This window comes from Panthera leo, chromosome D1 (assembly GCF_018350215.1).
Source record: "Panthera leo isolate Ple1 chromosome D1, P.leo_Ple1_pat1.1, whole genome shotgun sequence".
Taxonomy (NCBI): Eukaryota; Metazoa; Chordata; class Mammalia; order Carnivora; family Felidae; genus Panthera; species Panthera leo.
Window position 1 is genome coordinate 55,244,478 of NC_056688.1, and position 26,756 is coordinate 55,271,233.

Here is a 26,756-nt window from a genome sequence, read left to right on the forward strand (position 1 = left end):
ATACTCATCCACAATTGGCAATGGCCCATGAGACATCCTTGGGTACACCTCATGCTGAACAGGGCCCCAGCATGGGCCGGGAGGAGGCTTGGACAGGAAGGTCAGAGGACCCCGGTTCAAATCCAGGCCCACTCGACTGGGTGGCTTTGAGCAGGTGGAGAATGAAGGCTTGGGCCCACAAGGCCTTTCTCTGAGGGGGTTCCCAACCCCAGAGTAACCACCCTTGGCCAGCGAGATAACCAAGCAGGGGTGACTGGCCCTGCTCAGAGGTCGCTGGACTGGGCTGGAGTGGGGATCAGAGCCGTCGGATCACTAGCCTCAGGACCTCAAGTCCCTTCCAAGGTTCCCACCAAACCGCAGCCTCAGCTACTGTGAGGAAAGAGCCAAGGAGGCTGACACTCTAGAATTTTCTGTTTCTGATTCTGTAAGGTTAGCATTGTGCTTTCCACATACACACTTTATTTATGGGCTCCAGAGTCAGACAGACTTGCTTTTTTTTCTTTTTTTTTAAATGTTTATTTATTTATTTTGAGACAGAGAGAGCACCTGTGCATGAGCTGGGGAGGGCCAGAGAGAAAGGGAGAGAGAGAATTCCAAGCAGGTTCTGCGCTGTCAGCATGGAGCTGGTCGCGGGGCTCAATCCCATGAACAATGAGATCATGACCTGAGCTGAAATTAAGAGTCAGGTGCTTAACCAACTGAGTCATCCAGGTGCCTCCAGACTTGCTTTTGAAATCTGAAATCCAGGGGGCACCTGCCTGGCTCAGTCAGTGGAGCATGCGACTCTTGATCTCGGGGTCGTGAGTTCAAGCCCCACACTGGGCGTAGAGCTGACTTAAAAAAAGAAAATCTGAAATCTGTCACTTACCTGCTGTGTGACCTTGAGTAAATCAGGTAACCTCTCTGAGCCTCAGGAGTCCCATCTGTCAAACATCTTCCTGTATAGTGAGGATGAAATAAGTCAACATATAAGCAGTGACTATTTGTTGAATTAACACACACACACACACACACACACACCTGAGAAAAATGTTTTAAAATTCTGTAAAACACAAAGATTGGAAGTTATTTAATCAGAGGGGAAGATGTCAAGGCAAGACAGTCCTTGGTGACTACCGAAATCCACTGCTCGTTCAGACTCCTACTTCTGCGAGTCCCCCTCTGCTCTCTCCTCCTGGGGATGCCTCCCTGACCCAAGCCTCAGGCCAGAAACAGGGGGTGTAAGAAAAGGGGCAAATGGGTGGAGAAAGAAAGAAGTGCCGTTGGCCGCACCCTCTGGTGGGAACGGCCCTGACAGGTCAGAGACCTGGATTCTGCTCCTGGCTCTGCCACCAACTCGATTCTTGCAAGGATCCCTGGTTCCCCCACCACTCTGCCGGATGGGAACTCGGGCTCTGGCCCCACTTACGCCACCTTCTGTTGCTGTCCTGGGGAGCCGCCAGGGTCAGGGTGTCTGGGCGCCCTGTGGCCAGACTGTGGTGTCTTCCTGACAATTGCAGGGCTTCAAAGTGTGTGTGGGTGGATCCTGAGCCCTGAGGCCTGCCGTCTCACCCCCTGGGCTGCCCCGATCCTTTGAGTCACTCTCTCAGCATCCTGTCACCTTTGTCCTAGGGTTTTATTCTTCTTGTCACCTCTCACTCCCATCTCCTAGAAAATTATCTTCGTCCTTCTTGATTTTTTTTTTCTCTTTCTTTTCTTTACGTTTTGAAACAGATTCACTCTGTGGGGAGAACAGAATTTGGAATAGCGCTTCTGAGTACAAGTCCCGGGGTCGGCCGCCTACTCTCTGGGCATCATCTTCCCCGTCTGTGAAACGGGTTAGTGATAAGGCCTGCCCTGCCTCCCTCATGAGAAGGTTGTGAAGAGTAAATGAGGTATGGGTGTGAAATGTAAGCTCTGTGCAAACTTTATTTATTTATTTAAAAAAAACTTTTTTTTAATGTTTATTTATTTTTGAAGGAGAGAGAGACAGAGTGTGAGTGGGGGAGGGGCAGAGAGAGAGGGAGACACAGAATCGGAAGCAGGCTCCGGGCTCTGAGCTGTCAGCACAGAGCCTGATGCGGGGCTCGAACCCACGAACTGTGAGATCAATGACCTGAGCTGAAGTCGGACGCTCAACCAACTGAGCCACCCAGGCACCCCTCTGTGCAAACTTTAAAATGCTGGCCGAACCTGGTGATGCAGTCGAATCATCAGGATTTGTTTTTGAAGCCCCAAAACTACCATCACCACCATCCGTGTGGGTACCGACATACCAAGCATGCACGTGTGAAAGTTTGAAACTTACGGAACATGGAAGTGAAATGTTGGCACATTTGGAAAGAATGAGGTTTCTGGGCCTTTCTGGTGCTTGGGGAAGGTTTGTGCTGTGTACCACCGCAAGCGTTATGGGGCGTGCCTCCTTCGGTCTTTTTCGTAGGGGTTCACAGACCCTTGGTTAGAAGGAGCCCCTTGCCCTCTGAGGCAGGCTCATGTTAACAGCTGGGGAAGCAGGCTCAGGGGGGGACTGATTGCCGGTAGGGTTGCTGTTGGGATGGATGAAGCACAGATCTAGTCACCCAGGAGGAAGTCAGAACGGAGGTAGTTCCCTGCCAAGGATCTGGAGAGGAGGAGGGGATACTCACAGGGGACTCCTTCCCCATCCCAGCTTCAGGTGGTGAAGCACACACCTGCCACCTGAGGGAGAGAGGAGGGGACAGGGACAGAGGAGCTGGAAGTCTGAAGAGCTGGTTTCTGCCATGAGCTTGCTGTGCAGCCTTGGGAAAGTCACTTAACCCCTCTGGGCCTCCATTTAACTGTCAGTAAAAGGGATGCAACGGACACATTTATTTATTTTCAGGGAAGTATTGACAACCAGCTATGTGTCAGGCACCAGCTTAGGTGCTAAGGACCCTTTGGGAAGCAAGTTCTTGCCCTCAGGGCAGAGTGTAAGCTGGAAAAATAAACAGAAAATAAATGTGATCAGTGTCACTCTGGAGGGAAGGTGAGATACTGGGTTAATGCAGAGGAGGAGCATCTAACATTGCCTGGGGAAGAATGCGGGGAGGTGGTCAAGGGAAGCTTCCCAGAGGTGGTGGCATGGATGCTGAGATAGGAAGGCTATGTGGGAGGTAATCAGGCTGGTGGGTGTGAGGACAGGGAAGCATTTGTCGCCCCCTCCCTTACTCCTTCGACGGGGAGCTTTCTTCAGAACATGTTAGCAAAGGGAAGTTCTGTGTAGCCGCTCCTGAGAGGTCTGCTCTGAACCCCGAGAGAACGTTCCCTCCAAGCACCCATCCTGGTTCCTCCCCCCTTCTCACATGTCTGTACACGATGTTGGATTTAGCTGGTGGGTGGGGCAACTCAAGGGAATTACAGTGTTTGTGTCCGTGTGTGGGGAGAGGATTTTTAAAGCTTGTGCTAAGTATGACTTTGCCCACAGTCTGCGGGAAGCAACAAAAAGCTACGCCTCTTTTGTTGTCCGCTCGGTGCCGCTGTGTTCCAGACCAGCCTCTCTCTCCCCACCCCCGTCTGTGACTGGCCTCGGGCTCCTCAAGGAAGTCCCTCCGTCTGGAAGAAAGCCCCAGAGAGAAGGGGAAGGCAGTTGGCAGGACAGAGGGTTTGGCTCTTGACGCCTCCAGTTCTCGGCTGGGAGTAGGGGTGAGGCAAGAGAAGTCCCTGGCTGAGAGGTGGTCTGTCGGAGGACCTGCGAGTCCTCTGTGTGGGCTGGAGTGGGGGGGGTGGCTTCGAGGAGAGTGTGAACCTGAGGGGGGCCTGGCCAAGCTCCCTGGGAGGCCATGAGACGCAAGGATGATGAGAGATGAGCTCATGGGCAGGGCAGCACCTCGTAAACTTTAAAACACCTGCTACATGTGTTTCCTGCCACCTGTGCCTCTCTGCCCCATCCCTGGAGGGGGCTCTGGCTGTCTGGCTTTGTCACTTGGTCCCCTTGCATCTTCAGCTGCTCTGGCCCGGGGCTTGGTTAGCCGTTCTTTTACCAGGGAAGCCAGAGGGGGTAAAACAGGGGCAGTGGGGCTGAGGGCACGTGGGGCCTAAGACTTGATTAGTTTGGTTATTTCTTGCCTTGTAAGAAACCGCTCCAAAGAACAATGGCTTAGCACAACAATCCTTGTATTTGCTCATGATTCTACAATCAGGGCTGAGATTCCCCTGCTGGTTTTGTTGGGGGTCACTTGCATGTTAAGCTGGTGATTTGGACCCTGAGGTCCAAGATCTGCTGGGATACAGGAGGGTTGAGTTTTCTCTCTCCATATGGCCTTACAGCTTCTCTGCACGGTCTCATCAGACTCCATATGTGGCAGCTCTGGGCTCCCAAGATTGCAAAAGTGAAAGCTACCAGGCTGCCTTTTTTTTTTTTTTAAGTTTATTTATTTACTTTGAGAGAGAGAGAGAGAGAGAGACCATGGGGGGGGGGGCAAAGAGAGCAAATCCCAAGCAGGCTCCACACTGGTAGTGCAGCCTGGGGAGCGAACCCATGAACCGTGAGATCGTGACCTGAGCCGAAATCAAGAGTCAACGCTCAACCGACTGAGACACCTGGCGCCTCTACCAGGCCTTCTTAAGACTTAGGTCTGGAACTGGCCCAGAGCCACTTCTATTGTGTTCTATTGATTAAAGCAAATCACAGATCCAATCCATATTCAAAAGGATGTTTCCACACTGGGTGATAATACTAGGAGGTGGGGTCACCAATATCTGGGCTCCCAAGATTGCAAAAGTGAAAGCTACCAGGCTGCCTTTTTTTTTTTTTAAGTTTATTTATATAATTTATCCTGATAACAGGATATCACACTGGTTGGTAGAGAAGGCCGCGTGTGGAAGAGACCTTATCCTTCAACTACCTTCTTTATGGATCTCACCATCTTGCCTCCGCAACTGGCCGAGCACATCCCCTTAAAGTCATTTTTAGGGTGTATCACGTTTGGAGAAAGTGGTCAGGTACCCCTTTGCTCTCCATCAGTTCGCAGATGCCCTAATCCCACACAGACACTTGTTCGTCTCCATAGCTTAAGCCAAAGAGTGAATTTCAGACGGAGTGAGGCTGTCGGGAAGAGAGACAGGAATGGAAGGTTTGCCCTGCATCTCCATCCGTGACCGCCAGCCCCGAGGAGGATGGTTAGGAGATTGCCTAAGCACTGTTCCCTTACAAGTATCGGATCAGAAGGAAACTGCATGGCAATTTGGTTTTTGTTTTTAATGAAAACAACTGTTCGTTTATTTTGTTTTATTTTTTAACATATAATTTATTGTCAGATTGGGTTCCATATAACACCCAGTGCTAATGTTTATGTATTTTGAGAGAGAAAGAGAGAGAGAGAGAGTGTGTGCACATGTGTGAGTGGGGAGGGGCAAAGAGCGAAGGAGACAGAACCCCAAGCAGCCTCTGCGCTGTCAGCACGGAGCCTGACGTGGGGCTCCATCTCACGAACTGTGAGATCATGACCTGGGTGAAATTAAGAGTTGGACGCTTAACTGACTGAGCCACCCGGGCGCCCCAAGGGTAATTTTGAAATGTACCGATGCAGAGAGTAGAACCTCTCTTCAGGCAAATTCCTAAGCATAATATGAGGTTCACCTGATGGCCACTGAAGAAACCCTGCCTGAGAATATTTTGCATCATAGCATGCTAACAAGTTTGGCAAAAGAAAGAATTTTCAAAAAAAAAAAACAACCCAGTATTTTATGCTATTTATTATATGGCACTTATTACATGCCAGGCACTAGTTTAAGCACATTGTACATTGACTAACTTATTCCCTACAGACAAACTTGTGAGATAGCAACCAACGCCATTTCACAGATGTGGAGACTGAGGCTCAAAGGTTAAATGGCTTAGCCCAGGCCACTTCGCTATAAGCAGCAAAGCTGGGCTTCGAGCCTGGGCCTTCACTGCAGGTTACACTGCTTTTAAGGAGCCCTCATTCAGGGCCTTAACCCGATTTGGGAACCTGGGTTTTTTTCAGCCTGCAGTCGGGCTCTTTGACCTTACCTGAGCGGGAGGGCTGATGCGTTGAGTCACCACTCAACTTCGGAAAAGCTGCTGCTTTTAAGAAGCAACTAGTTAGAAAATTTTTCCTGGCTTGACACTTCTGTTCCAAAATCATTTTCTCTTTTTCTCTGTCTTCTTGTATCATGTACATGATAATTACATACTGTATATACACGTTACATATACACCTACATAAACACAAGTGTGTATGCCTAAATCTGGATATTTTGACTAACAGGTATGCACAATAAAATAATAAATAGCTTTTGGAATTAAAAAAAATTTTTTTTTTTAACGTTTATTTATTTTTGAGACAGAGAGAGACAGAGCACGAACGGGGGGAGGATCAGAGAGAAGGAGACACAGAGCCCGACGCGGGGCTCGAACTCATGGACCGTGAGATCGTGACCTGAGCTGAAGTCGGCCACTCAACCGACTGAGCCACCCAGGTGCCCCAGCTTTTGGAATTAAACAGTAAACCCAGGAAGAAGCTCCTGTCTAGTTCAACGACCTAATCATATCCATAAATACAACCACTGACAAATAAATAAAAGAGAAGAATAAACACAGGCCATAGGACTTAACTGGATGGTTAAGGTGTGGAACTATGGACTGACATTAGGTATGGATGCCTAGAGCGGTTACAATGCAATTAGATACCTGCAAACACTGGGCACTTGTACGTGTTGAGCAGTAGTGAACGTTACCACCACTGGACATTTTCTGATTGTGGATATCAGCTGTTGGTGGGGACTGTCACTGATGGACATTAGGTACTGATAAGTGTTAGGTGTCAGTGAACATTGGCTCCCTGGTGAGCATTGGCCAACACAGAGCACTGAGCACTGATGGGACAAGGCCCTGTTAACCTATGATGACCTCTACCGTCGTGGTGGACATCAGGTAGGAACAGAGGGTAGGCCTCTGCCCCAGACATGCCTGGCGGCCTTGCCCAGAGACACATCCTGTGAGCTGGTGCGGAAGCATCTCTATCTCCATCCGCCCTTTCTCTCTGAGAGCCTTTGGCCGTGACAGTTTGGGGACTTCAAAGAGGTGGCATGGTAACACCCAGGGAGGGAAACTCCTTGGCTCCCAGAGGGATGGGGTTACACACAAATCGACACAGACTCTCTTCTGCCATCCTGACCAAAACTGGGCGTTGGCTCCTTCCTTCTCCGTAAATGGTGTGACTGAAGCACAGCAGGGCTGGCTTCGTGGGCGGTGGGACATTAGAAGGGTCTTGGGCTTGGTTTAACGCTCTGCTCTTGCCATCCCGAGATTCTTGAATGAGTACCCATATTGTCACTTTATACTGGGTCGCACGAATTGTGTAGTCAGTCCTGAAGAACAGAATCCTGGTCACCTGCCATGCGACCTTGGGCTGCTCTTCTCTGGGCCTGAGTCTCTCCCTCTGTGAAATGGGGACCAGGAGGGGAAGAACTTTGACTTGGCTCTTTGGCTTTTCATGCTCTAGGGTCTAGAATCAGGGGTCTGATCGGAGACATTTAGAGTTGCATAACCTCCCCAGTTTACTTTCAAAAGGAAAATAAATGGGATCCCAGTGTTGTTTTGGTTTCTCGGAGCACCTCTGCCCTCTCTGACACGTGAGGTCTGTACAGCTGGCCCAGCCACTGACATCGGACAAGCAAAAACGACTCACCATTGGTCAGATGCAGCCAGGCCCCGGCTGGTATCCTCACCTGTATGGGGACAATATTACTCGGGGCAGTTGTGAGGAGGAAATGTTAGCAGTACTCCAAGTCCCAGGAACATGTGTCCAGTAAGTGGCAGCTGATTATTAGTGAAACGTAAGGAAATGTTTGTGAGCCAGCCTGTGCTGTGATGACAAACTGTGTCTCAGTCGTCTGCCCATCCCTAAAACCTGACTGGCATGTGTTGAAGTTCTAGTCTATGTCCGGCACACTGAGCAAAGATCCTGTGGATTAGAGTACTGTTCTGCAGCCACAATCCCGAACCTTTATGACACCCTTCGGTTCTGAGTCAGTTATCAAAACAGGAGTCTAAGACCGCATGATTCTCTGACCTATTTCATAATTCTGTGATTGAGTGAAGGAGGGACCAAGCATTTATGGAGTGTCTATTTTGTGCCAGGCACTGTACTTGATTCTTTACAAACATTTACTTCATTTGCTCATTCGGTCCTGTGGAGGGATATATTTTCATCCCCATTTTCCAGGCCTAGAAAGGTACAGTGACTCGGCCAAAGTCACACAACTGGTTCGTGATGGACCCAGGATTTTAATTACCCCTTTTCTGTGAACTCCAAGATGGAATCTTTGCACTTATCCCTCTAATTCTGTAATGTCCTCCTTCTCGGCCCCAGGATCCCAGGAGGGCCGACTGTAGCAGCATGAAGGTGCTGTGGCTACGGGAAGGAGTGCTCGCCGGCAAGCTGCGCGACAGCTCGCTCCGGGGTGTCTGGCCATGCGCGGCCACGTGGTGGCGCTGCGGACTGGGAGCCTCCGGAGGGGCACGTGGACGCGGGGTTAGGTGAGGGCCGCTGGCCCCCGGGGCTTTTGCTCTCCCGAAGGCTTGCAAGAGGCCGGAGCTGCGGGATGTGCGGGGTAGTGCCCCACAGGGCGGGGGAGCCCCACAATGTGATGGTCCCATCCTCGCCATAGAGCTTCATCCCTGCCGATTTTGCGGGTGTGAAGCTCCAGCTCAGGCCAGAGGTGACCTGCCCCGGAAGACACACTCACATGTCTCCCGCAGAAGGCTCGGCCTCCCCACGGTGCCTTTGTCCCCATTTGAAAGACAGCTACGTTCCATTCCCTCTCTCCCCCCACGACTCTTCTTCAAGGGGAACTTTGGGGAGGGCCCAGCCTCACTGGGCGAAAGCCCCTGGGATCCCTCCCCTGCCCCTGCCCTTGAAGGCTCCCCTATCCCAGGAGATGAGAGAAGTGTGGAGAACCAATCTGAGAACTGTTATCTATGACCATATTGACTGATGGGTGCCAGCCTCCAGCTCCTGGAGCCCAAGCCCGGGGGGCCTAAGTGGCATGATGGGCAAGCTTCCCAGCCATACCTTGTAGCCTGAATGTTCTAGGTTCTGTGCCATAGCTCACCTGTGACTCCCTCCTCCTAGGTGCCACCCTCTTCTGTCCAGGTCCATTTGTTCTTCTCAGCTCTGTGGACCGGCCTCCTCCAGGAAGCCTTCCTAACCGTGCCCCGGCAGGCTCTCACAGCTACCTGCCGCTCAGGTGTCTTCTGTGTGTCCTTCCCACTCACACCCCAAGAACAAGATTCCCTTGGCAGAGTAGTTATCAGAAAAAACTGGTCATTGTTGGTGATGATGGTGATGGATGTTCCCGCAGACCTTGGCCAGTGAGAAGGAATAACTTACAGGCAGCGGACCCATTCAGATGAACTGGAAGGGGGTTCCCTGCGACTGGAAGTATTGCAAACAGCATTTAGGGTACCACAGCAGGCAAAGTGCCAAGAAGGAACAAAGTACTGAAGCAGCTCAGAGGGAGGGAGGGGAGGGGGTCTTAGGGAAAGCTTCTGAGGTGAGGCCAGAACTGGCGCTATTAGGGTGGGAAGGAGCTGAGAGGCAGGGATGTGGGGGGTGGGGGGAGGGCAAGGCCCCAGAGGGACAGCCTGAGCAAAAGCAGAGGTGTGCGAGGGCCTGCCAAGTTCATGGAGTTGGGGCAGCAGGGAGAGGGGAGAGAAGGGTGGACGGGGTGCAAGCCACAGGGAAAGGAACGACTCCTTTCAGTTACCCCCCGAGTAACTCCCTCCCTCAGGTCAGCTCACTCTTCAAATCCTGCGAGAGGGGATGGGGCTTTTCCGGGACAACAGGCTGCCCAGAGCATGTTGGAGGGTGCTAGTCCAAGGATGGAAAGATGGACTCTTTATAGTGTTTATTAAATCAAGGATCAGTTAGGTGTAGGGTGGGGCTAAGTGGGGGAGGACAGAGCTCTCCTTGTCCTGTGGGTGGCTCCTTGGGACCCCTGATGCCCCTCATGCCCAATCGCTTCCCCCCAACACCTCCTCCCTCAGCACACCCCAGGACACAGTATTACAAAAGTGAACAAATGCAACGTTTTTCTTCTTTTACAAATGACACGTTTCCATCCCCTGCCGGCAGGGGTGGGGGGAAGGGTGGTTGAAGTAACAGTCCATTACAAAGGCAACAACTTTTATAGAACAAATACAAAGGAAAGAGCCCAGGGCTGGGAAGCTGAGAGCATAAACATTGATGGGGGTACCTGCCACCTGCCCAAAGATGGGTGAGAGAGGCTGTTGGGCTCAGGGCCAGTGGGGAACGAGTCCAGGAGGCCCCTTGGGGCTCCAGGACTGCATCAACTCCTTGCACTTAGAGGCAGTACCGCAGGGGTCAATGGACGAATTTCCAGTCTCAACGCTGGAGGATCCCACTGCAGAGTGGGAAACTGGTAGGGCTGGGACTGGCATGCCTGAAGCTTCCAGAGGCTCTGAGGTGAACTCACTTAACCTGTGCCATACAGCTGGTCTCGGGTCCGAGTCCCACCTCGGAGGCCCTTGCCTGTCCTGGGGACGACAGGGAAAGGGTACAAATGGCAGGATGGGGGAGCCCAGGAAGGGGACAGAGGGCATGATTTAGAGAAGACAGAAAAGTGCAAAAGGCCTCGCTGGGAGGCAGGATGCTGGGGCCGGTTACGTCTCCATGGCTCTAGTGCCTTAGATTAGCCATTTGCCCTCTCTGGACTTCAGTGTCCCCACCTGTCACATGAGGAGGTGCACTTGATTTTTTTCTCTAGTCCCTTCTATGACTAAGGTTCTACCCAGCGTTCTAGAGGAAAAGAAAAGGATGACGTGGGCCTCATGGGCCCAGGGCAAAGCGGGGGCTACCTCATAAAAGAAACTCACGCCCCTGAGTGACTGGACCGTGGGCCCAAGGGGATGCTCAGCCGTGGGCCTGACCTCTTTTCTGCAGCAGTATCGCCCTTCCACCCTCCCCCTGTCACAGGTCAGGTTGGCCCAGGCCTGAAGGAAGGCACTTTGGGGACAAACGGGGAAGGACGGCAGGGGACTGCCGTCTGGGTTTGGCATCTAAGACCTTCTACTTATGGTCTGGGGAGCAACACAGACAGAGGGGCCAGACTTTGCTCCTGGGTGTCGGCCCCAGCCCCAAAGCTCTCCCTAGGTCCACAGCTCTCTTCCGCGCTGCTACAGAGGCCTGCAGGGTGCCCCCTGGCATTGGCACATGAAAATATAAATTACCCAGGCCCTGAGGAAGCCCAGGGCAGCAGTGTGTCAGACGGCCCCGGGCCACACCGTTTGTCACAAAGCGTTGGGGCTCTCCGCAGCCCTTTCCCGGGGGTCTACGCAGTGCAGGGCCACCTTGGGGCTAGAGCCAGGCTGCCGAGGATAGGCGCCCTCCCGCACTAGCCGCCGGCACCGCACGCCCTGGCCCACGCTGATGCTCTGCAGTGCTGGCAGGTGGACGAGCAGCATCTCAGGCAGAGGCACCAGGCCCGTGCCTGACAGGTCCAGCTCCTGCAGGGAGCCCAGGCCCGAGAATACCTCAGCTCCCGCCCACTTGAGCTTGGGGTTGCCTGAAAGGTCCAGGACCTGCAAGCCTTGCAACTCACGGAAGCCATGGGGCGCCAGCTGGGGGAGCCCCTGCAGGCTGCCCAGTGACAGATGCGTGAGGCCTGCCAGCCCCCTGAAGGCACCCGGGCCAACGGCAGCCAGCGGGTTGCCATCCAGGCTCAGGTAGCGCAGGGGCAAGTCCCGGAGGTCGGGTACGGTGCGGAGCCGGTTCCAGGCCAGGTTCAGGCTCTGAATGGCGGGTGCGGGCAGGCTGGCCCCTGCAGGGTGGGGCACCAGGCGGTGGATGAGGTTGTGGGAGAGGTCCACGTGCAGCGCCCGGCCCGGGCTGTGGGTCGTGAAGGCAGACACCGAGACCTCTCGGAGCCGGTTGTGGCTGAGGTTCACGTCGCTCAGGGGCGAGCTGGTGAAGCTCTCTGCCGGCAGAGCTGCCAGGCCATTGTGGCTGATGTCGAGTGACTCCAGGTAGCGAAGGCGGGAGAAGGCGGTGGGCGAGATGCTGGCGAGCAGGTTGTGGCTGAGATCCAGGCCTGCCAGCGTGGTATAGCCCGGCCCCGCCAGGACCGACTCGTTCACGGTCTCCAGCCGGTTGGAGGACAGGTCCAAGTGGGCTGTGTCCAGAGGGATGGGCACGGGCACGATGTGGGGGCCCAGGCCGCTGCAGTCCACGCGTGTCAGGCTGAAGCTGTCGAAGAGGCCGAAGGTCTCCACCTCGCACTGGCATCCGGGGAAGCATGGCCGGGTCATCTGGGCCCCGCTCACGGCCAGCAGCAGCAGTGGGAGCAGCAGCAGGGGCCACGGCATGGTGGGGGCTGGAAGGAGAGCCACAGGTGAGGGACGGCAGCAGGCACCCCACACCAGGTGGTTCTGGCCTACCACGTAAGACACGAGCCAGCGTATCTAGGCCCAGCTGGAAGTTGCCACCACCAGTCCTGTCCTCCCAGGACGCTTTCCCCGAACACCCTTCCTCATAAAATTCCGGGTCCCCATTCCTCTCTGGCCTCAGTCTCTCCATCTGTGTGATAAAAGGCCAGGTGGGTGGATTGTAAACTGAAAGCAGCGGAAGGCTTTCTTAGAAAAAGATTAGCAGAGGAAAATGGGCATGTTCTGGCTGACATGAGGGTGGGGACTTGGAATTTTCCAGGCCTCCTTACCAGCCCTGCCGTAGATGTTGAGGAACCCTGCCGGAAACCCCCTGGACTAGATGGGTCTGGCCCCTCCGGCTCTGATGGGCGAGGGTCCATGGGCTGGTCTTGCCCTAGGCCCTGCTGAGGAGGGGTCAGGGTGCTCTATCCAGCTCTGAGCGTGCGCCATGAGCCGCCATCACGGCCTGGCCCCACTTAACCTTCACAATTACAGACACCGCAAGGCAGCTACTTCACCAAGACGGAACTGAGATGCAAAGGTTCAGAAAGCTATGCATGGCCACACGTAAGGGGGATGGAACTAGATGGAGTACAGGGGAGGCATGACTCACTGTCGTGCTTTGGCAGTGGCTGGAACCACGTCTGAGACCCATACTCCATCCGCTCAGACGGAGGTCTCGCGCTGTAAGGGGGGCCTGCATTGACTACCCACCTTACCCCTCTTGTGGGTAACAATAGCTGAGTCCACAGTCCTAAGCCCTCTCCCTGGCCTGTCCTCCAGAAGCATCATACTTCATTCCAATTGGGGACCCTGTGTCTAGACTTCCAGGTGGGCTCTGGGGACACTTGTCCCAAGCCCCCCCCCCCCCCACCCCCCGCCCTGTCCCTCCCTACCCAAAGCTGATATAGCTGTTATGCCTCTTTGGCCCTTTCTTTAACCCAGGGCAGGCAGCTGGGCTGACTCCCTCATCTGGAAGAAGGACTAGAGGCTCAGAGAGGACCTGGGTTTTATCCCAAACTAGTAAAAAGCAGGGCAGGACTAGAACCCACGCCTGCTCAGCCCCAATTCCGCTATTTTCATCTGCTGCCTCAAGCAGGGCTGGTCAGGTGGCCAGTGGAGACAGGCCCACGAGGCGCTCTCCCCACTGCCACTTGCCATGACGCAAGCCACTACCCTCCCCTGGCTTCGGTTTCCCTCCCTGTACGATTCTAACAGCAGCTGCCAGCGACGCCAGACCTGCATGTGTTGTCACCTTCATTCCTCACACCCACGCACATCTGTGTGACCCAGAGCCTGAGCTCACACCCACCGTAGCTCCATGGACAGAGGTGCTGGGGGAGGGGCTCACAGGGGGATGAGAGAGAAGGTTGAGTAATGAAGGCCTCTAACCGGACAGTCTGTGGTTCCCACCCCCCCTCCTGCCACACAGTGACCACTCCACCCGGGAGACAGAAGGCACCCTGCCTCACCCCAGCAGGTCTCTTCACCTGGCGTGGCCCTGCTCTGCCCCCCTGCCCAGTCTCCCCTTCCCCACCTGCCCCTACTGGCCTTCAGGGAGGGGGTAAAGGGGAGGGAGAAGCGGGATAGCATTACTAGCCCTACATGAAACTTTAAAGGGGCCGTCATTTGATCCACACTCTGGCTCTGCACAGGGACAGCGAGAAGTGGGGCTCTTCTCTCCGCCCCCCTCTGTGGGCCTCTCCTCTCCCACCCCTTTCTTTTGTAGAGGCCAATTTGAGGATTAAACCCGGCCCAGGTGCATCCTGGACTTTGTCCCAACTGAGGCAGGACAGAGTGTTCCAGTGTCTGGAACCAAAAGGAAAACATTGAGTTGCTCCAGGCCCCCTTTGTTCTGTTGGGTGAGCTTCTCACCACAGGGGTTCATTACCACTCAGAGCCCCACCTTCCCTGCCAAGCCTATTTGTCCATACCCATCCTTCCTGGGGTTTAAACAAACATCACACACACACACAATGGCCCTGAGATTGCGCTTTGGTTCCCCAAGGTGATTATACAATGTGCCTATTAAATGCCAGATGGCCCCTCGTGAGCTCCTGCTTATGTAACCGGCAGCCCAGACACAGCCCAAACCTTCCCTCCAGAGCAGGGGCCTCTTACTGCCCTCCCCAGGCCTTAGCCTGTCCTCTGTACCACAGGCAATAATCCCTGCCCTGCCCTCCTCAGGTCAGGTGATTCAACTCCCACCAAAGTGCAATGTAAACTGTGAAGAGCTGTGCACGAATGCAAGGTGGTCATTCCTGGGCCGCTGGAGACACAACAGCAGACGTAAAGGGAGCAGGAGCACAGATCGAGACCCACCTGGATGACTGTGCTCGCCAGTGTTCCCAGGGCAGCCCAGACAAGGTCCGCGCTCAGCCCTGCACAGGGGCCACTGCTCCGGGCCTCACACTGGCAGTGGAAAGTGCTGACGGGGACAGTCGGAGCCTGTCCCCATTATGGGCTAGTGCCGGACTCACATTCTCTCCCACATCTGCGGTCACTCCAGGAGGTCAGCATCTTGTGTCCATTTTAGAGTAAACCGAGGACACGAAAGGGAAGGTGACAGAGCCTGGAACTGAATTCAGGTCTCGGTGACCTTATAACTGGTTTGGTTCAAGTGGAACACGCACTTCTGTATTAGCTGAGAAGAGAAGAGCTAAGTGGCGAGAGTTGTAAGGCCACCTCTGGCTGCCACTCAGTGGTTCTGGGGCTTTCATGAGGTCACAGGAGAGCCCAGAGGCCTCTCAGAGGTCTCCTAGGAGGTTGAAAGAAGGGAGAAACCCCTGAGATGCCTTACAACGTGGACCCAGAAGGGGGCAAAGGCAGAGGTGTGTGGGTTGGTGGTCTTTGAGGGTCAGTGCCCTTGTCCTGCTCTGAGGAGATGTCCCCTCTGGGAGGGATGCCTCATGTATGCATGTCTCAGAGATGCTAGGGTCTGCCACTATTGCTCTAAGCCCTTAGCAAAAGGCTCAGGGGCCAAAGGGAAGGCAGAACTTTCTCAGAAGGAGACCGAGGGAAGATAAGGAAAATTCCTGCCAGGGGCACAGCTCTCTAGAGTTTACAAAAGGCCTCTGCTCGTTTGATGCCATGAGGGCGGCAGAGCAGGGCATGAAATCTGGCACTTTAGTGATGAGGCGGCCGTGACCCAGTGTGCAGTGACTTGTCCACGGATTCCCCATGAGGAGGTGGCGTTCAGGCTCTGGTCTGCTCATTCCAGGCCTAGGGCTTCCCAGCCCGCTCAGGATGGCTGCTGAGACTCAGGAAGTCCCCTGGGGATCTTACAAAGTCCATAAAAGTCATGCTCAGAAAAGCCTGCGGCTTCACAGAGGGGGCTGATGCCATAATGCTAGGTATCATAAGGATAAATTGCATGTCTAGGAAAATTATAACTATGCATTAAAAACAACAACCACCACCCAGATCCTAATTTTGGAAAGTCTAGAAGAAAATCTATCCATACAACAGTAGTTTCTCTTTAGATGGTAGAACCGTTGAGTGATTTAAGCATGGCTTAATCTCCTTTTCTACCCCTATTTCCTCTCTTACAGTAAAAAAATGCATGCAACACACTGGCAAACATACTAACAAAGCCTCCTGAAAGAGTGCCCCGTGGCCATCTCTGCTTTCTCTGATCTTGTGTAGCTACTATCTCTGAGCCTCAGTCTCCTCATCTGTAAAATGCAGATATTAATAGCCACCTCCCGGGACTATCATGGGGACGAAATGAAACGATGGCAGGGCGGCACCTGGCAGCCTTCCTAGCACATGGGGAGAATGCAGTGTGGGCTCCCCCGCCTTCCTCCACAGACAGGGAGCAGGTGCGTGGGCACCAGCGGAGGGCGGGGGCTGCCCCATCTCTCTTCTTCCTTGCTTCGGCACACACGTATCACACGTGTCCAAGCTCTTATCGGCACCCTCTGGAAGAGCGATTCTTTCCTGGGAGGCCCGAGTTTCTCAACAGCGCTGCTGGCTCTGGGAAGGGATGAGTAATGGGAGTTCCCCTTGACAAAAACCACCAGCCTCAGCGTCGTGGGCAGAGAAGGCCTTCACAGCCAGAAACCTTGGACACTAATTTGCAGGGTGAACCAGGCAAGTCATTTTACATCTTTGGACCAGTTCCTTAGACTATGAGTCTGGGATGGAAATGATGGTCCTTATCAGCCTCAGAGGGGACTGTGAAGGTGAAATCGAACGTTCCTATAGAGAAATGGGGCCCCCGGGGGTGGAGGCCACATAATGGAAAGGTGGTGCCTTTTGATCTTACCTATAGCCCTATCCACTGCAGAGGTCACGAATCAATCACAGCACCGCTTCCCGGGGCCCTGCACAGGGCCTCCGAGCTATTCCTGACACGGTGCTCTAGGAGGGCTCTACCCACTGATCAGAGTTGGGGCTGAAGACAAAGACTGGCATTCTGGGATCAGTTCCCTGATTTGAAGGAGCTGCAACACTGGGAAGCAGTCTCCAACACTGGGAAGCAGTGCCAAACTGGGCAACTCTGGGAAGCGACTCCCTCTCCCTGAGCCCGTTTTCTCACCGAAAATGGAGACAGCAAGCCCTTCCTCGAGGGGTTGCTGTGAGGATCAGAGACCACAGGGCCAGGACTTGACAGATGAACAGTGGATGCCTCTCCTAGGTTACACGGTAGAAGGGGCCCCCAGAGAGGGCCGCCGAGGCCCCTCCCCATCCCTCTCACCACTCTCTGGGGCTGAAGGGGAGGACAACTGTGCATGGTGACAAGACAGACCCTGGAGGACAGTCAGGGGCGCCTGCCTTAGTCCCTGCTCTGCCTGGCCTGTTCCCTCTGCGGATAGGTCCCGTCTCCCCTCTGGGCCTCAGCTTCTCTAGCTTCACAGTAAGAGGCTGAGTCTAGACAGTGCAGCTCTAGCATTTCAGGAGTCCAGAACTTATCAGGAACGTTTACTAAATCTCTACGAAGTGCAGGGCGTGCTGGGCAAGGCCATGTGAGGTATATGTTGGGTGGGGGTTGGGGGTACCAGGGCCCCTGTCCTCATGAGGCTTACAGACCAGCCGTGGGGACGGGAGACCAGCTCAGAACAAGATCACTAATGCTTGTCTTGGACCCAGAAGACCAGGCCTCTAGTGCCAAGGTCTGCCACTCCCTGTGTGACCCTCATGGTTTTCATTATTTCTTTGAGCCTTGCTTTTCTCATCTGTGTAACAGTATGAACTCTGTCTCCCTCTTGGGACCTGTGATCTACCCTGGGGAGAAAGGGAGAGGCGGACAGGGGGCCACCATTGAAGCTGAGGGAGGAAAGGGATCTTTGGCCCAAGATGTATCACTTCTTTTCCAAACCCCGACCTGCGGATCAAAGACACTGGTCAGCCAGCTTACAGAACACGAGGGGTTAGAAACTACACACTCTGGGGGCACCTGGGTGGCTCAGTCGGTTGAGCGGTTGAGCCGGCTCAGGTCACGATCTCATGGCTTGTGAGTTTGAACTCCGCGTTGGGCTCTGTGCCGACGGCTCAGAGCCTGGAGCCTGCTCCTTGGTCTGGGTCTCTCTCTCTCTCTCTCTGCCCCTCCCCCGCTCATGCTGCCTCTCTCTGTCTCTCAAAAATAAATAAACATTAACAAAAAAAAAAAAAAGAAACTCCCCACTCTGGGTTCAGGGGACACAGCATAAGGTCCTCCGGGCAGGGGCCATGAGTTACTCTTGGTGCGCCCACTGTGACACTAGGAAAGTCTGCTGATGGCCCTGTGAGGTCAAAAGACTAAGCAGTGTGGCTATTTACTAACAGACTCCAGGTAGGTCTCCCTGGTAGGAGAGCCTCCAGAACAGCTTTGCCCACATCACTCCCCTTCCCCAAAACCTCCCAACTTCTACTTGTACCCGCAGAAATCCAGTTCTCCCTGGCACAGGGCATCTGTCAGCTGTCCCCACCGTCCTCCCTCCCCTAGCTGAGCCCCCATCTTGATCCGAACCCACGGTGGTGACCTCTGGACAACTCCTGGCCCTGTCACGCTTCCTCAAATTCAGAGAATTCAGGGCTGGGGAACTGGAGGGTCCCCCACGATAACGCACGGGTAACGGAGGCCCAGAGTGGGCAGTGACAACAAGGAAATGGCAGAGCAGGACCTGGGTCTCGATGCCTCACCGCTGCCAGCTGCACCCGCACCCACACCCACCTGGCCTGCCCTGGCCCCGCCAGTGGAACAAAGCCTGTTCTGTCCGCTGGGGCCCCCAGGGCCACCTCTCCCTCCCTGGGCCTCTCACATCGTCCATCCGGATGCACACTGACTACGTTCTCTACTGTTCTTTACCTGCCCATCTCCCGACTGGAAGTGCTGCCAGCTTGGGACCCTGACTCTGCCATCTTCACCTGTTTATCCCTTCCCCCCAGACCTCCACCGGGGTCAGAGCCAGGCCTGGCAGGCACGGCAAATACTGTCGGGTGAGTGGACGGCCCAGCAATTTAGGATCAACTGCGGGATTCAGACCCAGGTGAAAGTCCAGCCCTGTACCTACTCGCCTGGTTGAGTCTCCGTGTCCCCAATAGGGAGAACAACACAGGGTTGGTAAAAGCATTAAGGGACGGCGTGTGAAACATTTGGCTCAATGTCTGCCTCATGCTAAGTGCCCCAGTGCACGGTAGACGGTGATGGTGATGATTTACTGAGATTCCAGAAGGCAATGACCATGTTATTCTCCTTTTTCCCCCCTACCCAAGTCCCCAGTGCAGCGCCAGGCACCTGGCAGGTCTGTGATCGGTTGTACGAATGTTCTTGGGTCAGTGCGCTGGTATCGGCTGGCCAGGCCCCAAACCCTCTTCCCCTCCTCCCCTGAGACCTGTGTAGAGCTAGGGGTTCTAGCTTGGGCCGTCCTGGCCTCACGTGCCTGCCCCTGGTGCTGCACCACAGCATTTCTGGCCCCAAGATTTGCCAGCTCCTCACCACACCTGCAAGAGGGAGCTCCTGGCACAGGGATGAGGTGGGGAGGAGGCTGAACCTTCGGTTGGACCAGGGCCCCAGCACCCACCTGAGGCAGACTTTTGCCTCCACCAGCTGCTCAATGTTGAGCTGCCTCCCACCGGGCTCCCTTTGCCATGAGCTCACTTGAGATGATGCCAACAAAATCCCCAGGTGGAAATTCCATTAGCATCCTGCCCACCCCTCCCCCACCCCCGCCACTTCGTCAGCTCTGGAAACGCAAGGCAAAAAGAATTTCAGGGCCAAACTCCCAGAGCCTTGAGGGCTGGCTCTCCCGACACGATCGCTAATGCCGCACATCTGTACAAACACGTCAGCTCACCACACTCTTCTACGTCACCGTCTCGCTTTGGCCTCATCACCGTCCTTGACCGCAGGTAGGGATTACTGTCCCTATTTTGCAGACAAAGAGATGACACTGTTCCGCTGGGCAGTCGAAGAACCAGGTCTCGAATCCAGATGTCTGAGCTCCAAACCCTTCCTTAGGCCACTGTGACTCTACTTCCAAATAGGCCCGTGTGGGTGACGGCTAGAGCCGATCGTGCTGGACTCTAATTACGTTTACCTGTCTGTCTTCCTGGGAGTAGGGATGGGATCAGGTTGATTTTTATGTCCTTGGAGCTAAGGAAGCACTGGAGCTGGCACAGAGCCGGTATTATATGAAGATATACCAGGCATGTAGAATACTATTATTTCCCCGAACAGTACCTCTCAACCTTTCCAATGCCTCAACTATTAGCTGTTCAGGCACTCTGTAAGATCAGCAGGTTAGACAGCGCTGTGTCTATCCTGCAGTTGCGTAAAGAGACCCAGAGACGTTTGGTGATCTGTCCAGAGTCACGCAGCCCGTGAAGACAGGGGCTGGACTCAGGATCCAGGAACTCTGACACCCAGAGCCTGGCCTCCTCGGTGACATTATCCCTGGTGAAGGTGGGCCCTGGAGGCCCAGCAACCTTGCCTAAGGAGGATGATCTACAGAGAGATGGGCCAGGCTCCCCATACTATTTTCGCCAGGCAGCGTACCTTCTTCCTGAAGCTTGCCAAGTTCCCTTCGGTGTAACGCAGAATGTGTGGACACACGAGGAGGCAGTACGGGGCAGAGGAATGGGTTTTGCAGCCAGGTAGACCGGGCTCCAACCCCAGAGGGCCTCTCCTGCTAGGAGGCTTGCACGTGCCCTCACCTGAGTCTGAGCTTTCATCTGTAACATGCTTGAGAATTCTAGTATTGCTCCCAGCAGGTCACTGGGATGATTACACAAGGTAAAATGAAAACTCAGCCTCGGGCCTGGCACGCTTTGGCGCTCACTGTGTGTGGGTTCCTGCCCCCAGTGACACCTTGCAGGGGCCAGGAAAGAAAAAGGAGCTTCGACACCAGCTGATCTGAAAGCGAGGCAGTGGCAGGGTTTAGAGAAGAATCCAAAATGCATCCTTAAGCCTTGGATTCTCTTCCAGTGCACCATCCAGGGCCCTACCAGGGCCACTAGTGCTGACCAGGATCTATCTGGGAATTGGGAAGGGGGTTTGGAAAGGTTGCAGGAGCCAAAGCAGGCTGAAACAGTTGTGGCGCACATGTGGCGGAATGAGGACAGAAGGAGAATCAGCGGCTATGCCTGGGTAGGTGGGTCACTATCTTCCCCTCTCTCATCCCCCCAAGCCAGGCAGTTACCTCGCCTTGCCCAGGTCGGGCTCAGCAGGCCTCATGACTTGGACTGCTACAACAGCCTTATTCCTGGCCCCCTGCCTCCAACTGTCAGCCCTGCTGGGCGTCGGAGTACAGTCCCAACAGAAGAATCGGCCCTCACCACCCCTCCCACTTAAAACCCCTCCCACAAAGAGAGCTTGCCACGCTAGAAGCCTATCTTGCTTCTAGGGCCCCACACCTTTGCACAGGTTGTCCCCTGTGATGAAGATGACAGAGATGTCCTTCTTTTCTTTGTCTACCACGCAAATGCACACATTCAAGTCCAAAGCCACCTTCTCTGTGAGGCCTAATCTGCCCCTCATCCAACAAAAGGTCGCGGTCCTCCTAAGCTCCTATGGCCCCTGGGCAGCTCCTGTCAAAGTATGACACACTTTGTGGTCTGTGGCCATCTTCATATCTGTGTCCAGCTCGTCTCCCGTGTGGGGCCTGGCCAGGTGAAAGGGGATAGAGCAGATGAGAGAGAGCTTCCTCCTGCTTGGTGAGGGCAACAATTGGCTCAAGCTTCCAGGAGACTGAGGGCCCCGCCAAGTGGTGAAATCAGGTTTAGGACCACAGTCGATGCTGTCTCTGCCTTCTGTTGTCAGTGCAATCCAACAATGTAAGGCAGACTACAAACCTCGTGTCATTTTGTTAGCACACGTAATTCATTATGCCACTTGACACAACAGATCAGTGAGACGGGAATTACTACCATTCACATTTGAAGGATGAGGAGACTAAGAACCAGAGGTAAAGTTACCTGCCCGAGGCCACAGGGCTAGGAAGCAATGGAGTGGGGGTAAAATCTAGGTTCTTGACTAACTCTGCCTGCAGACTGGTCTCCCAGTCTCCAACACCACCCACAAACCAGAGGAAGTTTCCTTAGAATTACCAATCCCACTCTATTATGCCTGCTTAAACCCTCCGGCAGCTCTCTACCACCTACAGGTTCAAATTCCAGCTCCTAAGCCTGGCATTCAAGGCCCTCATCTTTGGCCCCTGCCTTCCCTTCCTGCTGAAGTCCAATTCCCACCCCCCAAACACACACCTTGCATCTGATAGTCCACAATGTTGACCACCTCTGTCTGTGTTATCAGAAAACACAGAGCCATGCAGTGGTGTTCCTCAGTGGGAGACACTTCCTGCTTCCTGGACATATTCCCCGGCTTCCCCTGGCTGCGGAGTTCCAGCCTTCCCTTCCAGGGCTGCAGGGGCTCCAGGCCCCCCTCACTTCATCCCTCCCTAACTTCAAAGACACCTCTCCTCCCCCTCATTCAACACAGCAAATTAGTGCCTGGGAACTTCTCAAGTCAGAATGGAGGTGTGTGTTAAACATCAAAGTGTCCCCAGGTTCTGGGGTCTCAACCAGTCAGCAACAACAGCAAGGGAGGGGAGAAGTCAACACCTTCCTTTCCAGAAGGTAAACTGAAGCCCATTAGGGGAACGGATAGCGCCCACGGTAGCCTCCTTCCTATGTGAGTGGGTCGTGGCCCTCCTTCACATCTGCAGCATCTGGTAAAATTCTAGGTTAAAGACTGGTGCAGGGTAGGGGGTGAGGGGGGCAGGGGAGTGAAAGTGTAAGGGCTACTATCTTCGCCACTCAGGATCAAAGGCCCAGCAGAGTCCCACCCCTGAGCCCTCCCTCACTATCAGACCTAGGCTCCGCAAGTCTGGACTTCTCTGAAGGGTAGAGCAGGCAGGGAGGAAGGATGGGAGAAGAGTTCCTGAGTCACCTCCTCGCCCCGGCCAAGTGTGGGCGGCAGGCTCTCAGGCGGGTTCCCGCGGCGCAGGTAATCCCCACCTCCAGCTCCTCGCCCCCACTCACAACAGGGTGACTGTGACTCCGAGAGGCTGAGCAACTCGCCCAGAGCCGGACTGTGGGCCCGTGGCCGTCCCATCGGAAACCAGTAGGTGCCCGGTTCCTGCTCTCTGCAGGCCAGCTGAGGGTACTGGAGCCGGCGCCGCGGACGCGCCCGGATCCCAGGAGCCCAGAAGCCGTCGCCTCCTCACCTACAGGATCGGAGGGCTGGTCCCCCCACCAGCCCCCGGGGGCGGGACGCCAGCGGAGAGCGGATCTCAAAGCGGAGCCGGGGGCTGGGGCCGGCCTCTCCGCCGAGCAGACACGTCTCTCTCGGTCACATACACTCGCACCGAGAAGATCAGGGCGGGCAAACCCAGCTGCCGGCTCCTTTCCTGTCTCCGGCCCCCCGCCGGGGCCCAGGACTGGCCGCTTCCCTCTCTCGTCCGAGCTGGTTCGGCTGGGGCGTCCGGCACGCTCCTCCCAGCCCCGGGCCAGTCCGCTAGCGCGACTGACCAACCCCCCCCCCCCCCCCATCCTATCCCCTCGCAGCACTAAGGACCCCAGGAGGTGAAGGAGGGGAGGGCTGCCAGCGCCCCTGCCCGGGCTGCAGGGGGAGGAGGACCAGGGCTGTTGCCCGAGGAACCAGGAGAAAAGTTTGAAGTCAAGTCTGGGGCCCCGGTGGACAGCAGGGGAGCGAGGAGCTGGGGCGGTGTCTGGATCTAGGCGCGCATACACTCCACGGACACCCAACCCAGACACGTCGACAGGCACAGACCACGTACGCGGACACACAACGATGCGCCCACCCACACCCAAACGCTAGCCCACAGAACGTGGACACAGGCACCAAACAGCTACGCAAAGCCACAAATACACAAAGGCGCAGGCAGATGCACGTCCCCGGATCCAAATCCACAAAGACCCACAAACGCGTGATGCACGTGTCCACACAAAGACCCCAGAGGCGCCGGCCCCCGGTCAGAGCCTTTGTCTCCTGGAAGCCCTCTCCCCTTAGTTCGGGCTCCCTACCCCGGCCGAGGCCGGGGCGTCCGGCAGCGGCTGCCGACGCCCTGGGTCCACGAAAAGTTGAGGGGCCCTGGGCCCGCCCCCAGAGTCCAGCGCCGCCCGCCTGCCCGCCGGATGGGGCGGCGAGGTTGGGGTCGTGGGCTCTGGACCTTCTCCCGCAGCGCAGACTCCCGCTCCACCCGGGACCCGCACCCACCTGGTAGCCTGTGCCTCAGCCGCCTCGGCGCGCTCACCCAGGCGGCCCGGCCGCGGGCCCTTCGGCCGGCGCTTTTCTCCGCGCGGCGCGGCCCGCCCCCCCCCCGGCCCCCGCCCGCCTCTGGGAGCCCACCCCCCCCACCCCCCCGCCCCGCGGCCCCGCCTGCCAGGCGCCCAGTGGCGGCTCGGGCCCGCAGCTTGGCGACCTAGGGAGTGTCGCCAAAGTGCCGGCTTTCCCGGCGCGCGCCCGCCCCGCCCCCCGCCCGCCTGCCGAGCCCGAGCCGAGCCCGGGTTCCACCCTAGGGAGCGTCTCAAAAGTGCGCACGCAGCTCCCGCCCACTCCAGTCGGCCTGGCTCCCAGCTTCCTGCAACCGGGATCCCTGCCCCCTCCCCCGGAGCGCCTGAGCAACCTCAGCAGATGGCCGCACGGTCGGGAACATCTGGAGGTCGCCAGAGAGAGAGAGAGAGAGAGTGTGTGTGTGTGTGTGTGTAAGACAGAGGGTGGGGGGATGTTGGTAAGAAAGAGATTGGGTGGGTGAGGGTCCCCTTTTCTCGAGTTCAACCCCGTTTTTTTTTTTAATGAGTGAAAAAGAGGTCCAGAGACTTTAGTGAGAAGTACATCAGGAATCTGAAACTGAAAGACTGGCTGAAAGACGAACCCACAGAGAGGAGAGAGACAGGCTCAGGCAGAAAACCTGGGGAGAGAGAAGGAAAGCAGCAGACTAATTTTTTCTGAAGGGGACCGTGGACTGCTGGTTGGATTTCTAAGAAGGGAAACTGTGTGTGTGAGTAGGCACCGGTTTATTCCTCCCTCTGCAGTCCATCCTCTCTTCACCCCTTTTTATGGTTGTAAGGGCAGGAAGACATAAAACAACCCAAAACTTTTAAAAGTGGGGGTCGGGGGAGAAATCCCTATGTGGGGTTGGCGCACAGGGTGAGTTTGAGTCTCCCAGTCTACAGGCTTAGACAGGGATGAGGGAGGTTGTTAGGCACCCCCCAGGTATCTGGGCCAGGGGTTGAGGGAGGTTTTGGTCTTGACCCTGGACCTCCCAGGAACTTTCTGTTGTTGGAGAGGGCCCCTGGGTGCAGAGACTGGGCAATGTTCCCCCTGCAGTGGCCCAGACTCGCACTCCCAGTCTTTTTGATCCTTATTTATTACTTTTTTTTTTTAATTACAAAAAGTTGCTTGGGCTTGTGTGTATATGTGTGTCTGTCTGTCTGGGGAAGGAGGGAGGCACGTAGAGAGATGGGGAAGGAGGAGAGGAGGCCTCAGGGCAGCAAAATTGAATCTGCTGCACGGAGAACAAAGTACTCTTGCAAGTCCTCCCAGCACCCAGTCACTGTGTGGTCCTGAAGGCGCCACTCACCTGGGCTGAGACCCCCCAGTCCCTGCTGGTTAGGGAGGTGAAGGGAGAAGGCTGGGAGCCCCATCTTATCAGTGCAGCACAGGAAGAGCTCACCCCTCTCCTCTGCCCATTGTCCTCCCAGAGTTAGAAACCCAGCTGCCAGAAGTGGAGGCCAGAGGGACCAACCAGCCCTTCGCATCAGTCTTTGAAATTGTACCATAGGCTCCTTTGCATCCAGTCACCTCCTCACAGTGGAGCTTATAATTAATGGGCAACTAAGATTCAACTCTGCATCCCCTAATCATTCTCTGTGCATCCCGGAGCCCTCAGGAGGAGTCAGACCCTTCCCACAGCCTCCTCCCTGCCTGGGGGAGGAGACCCCCAAAAAGCATTTGGTGAGGGCCCTGAGGGTGGACTGGGTTTAGGCTCCAACCCAAGCTAGCCAGCAAGTAGCCTAATCTTAGGCAAGTTACCTAACTCTCTGAGGTTCTGTAAAAGAGGCTGTTGTGAGAAGTAAACAAGATAACTTAGTAAAACTTCAGTCGGCTTCACAGGAAGCGCCATCCTGTATTGTTAATTGTCATTATTGTTATACCTAGAAGTCTCCCATCAGGGATGGTGTAGAGTCTGGAAAGCCCAGCAGGCTTGGGAGGAGAGGGGACAGGGGCATGGTCACCTGACTTTCTGGCCCCCCTCCCTGTGGGGGAGGGGGCTTTCTTTTGGTGAATCCCCCTTTGCCCTGGCCTGGAGACTCACATTCCTTGATGTGGAGTTACGGAGTGAGGCTCCTGCTGAGCATTTGAGCAATGGAGATTAATAATCAACTCCCAGGGAATGCAGGGGGTGGGGGAAGGGGGATGCTACCTCCCATTGCCCTTTGTATGCAGGGTCTACCCGCTGGGCTGGAGCCTCCAGGCTCCCCTAAAGGGCTTTTCACTTAACAGACACGTGATGAACAGCTCTTCACATCTTGGTTGGTGGCTGGAGGCAGCTTCCCCACGTTCATCATTCCCCTGATCTTTCCTAACTAGGGCTTTGGAGAGGGAATGTCCAGCAGCCTTGTCTGCTGTCTATACTGCAGCAGAAATAGCATTCCTAAACTGCAAATCCACAAAACTGATCATGACATTTTGTCTGCTTAGAACCTTTCCAAGGCAAAAGCCAAACTCCTTGGCTCGGCATTCAAGGCCCATGAGATATGCCCCCACCTTACCGCCACCTCTTCAGTCTCCTTTGTGACCACTCCCTCTTACACATTTAAAGCTCTAGTCCTCTAGTTACATGGAACTGGGGGAGGGAAGCCCCTGTACATTTTTCAAGTCTCTGTTCAGATTCCCCTCCCCCAG

General features: G+C 55.1%; 2 protein-coding genes across 2 annotated transcripts in view; one reads left to right on the plus strand and one right to left on the minus strand.

Moving 5' to 3' along the window:
• Positions 1 to 9,855: 9,855 nt before the first annotated feature.
• Positions 9,856 to 24,142, minus strand: TSKU (tsukushi, small leucine rich proteoglycan). The gene is made up of 2 exons (XM_042905006.1): positions 24,066 to 24,142; positions 9,856 to 12,354 (listed from the first exon to the last, which is right to left on the minus strand). The coding sequence occupies exon 2, from the start codon at positions 12,344 to 12,346 to the stop codon at positions 11,273 to 11,275; it is 1,074 nt and encodes a 357-aa protein (XP_042760940.1). The 5' UTR covers positions 12,347 to 12,354; positions 24,066 to 24,142; the 3' UTR covers positions 9,856 to 11,272.
• Positions 23,984 to 26,756, plus strand: part of LOC122201192 (guanylate cyclase D-like) — a 100,852-nt gene continuing 98,079 nt past the window's right edge. The window contains exon 1 of the mRNA XM_042907123.1: positions 23,984 to 24,150. Within this exon, the coding sequence (XP_042763057.1) occupies positions 23,984 to 24,150 (167 nt within the window). The remainder of the gene's footprint in view (positions 24,151 to 26,756) is intronic.

Bases quoted from the DNA above. Each gene is read 5' to 3' on its own strand.
- TSKU (XM_042905006.1), bottom strand. From the start codon at position 12,346: ATGCCGTGGCCCCTGCTGCTGCTCCCACTGCTGCTGCTGGCCGTGAGC.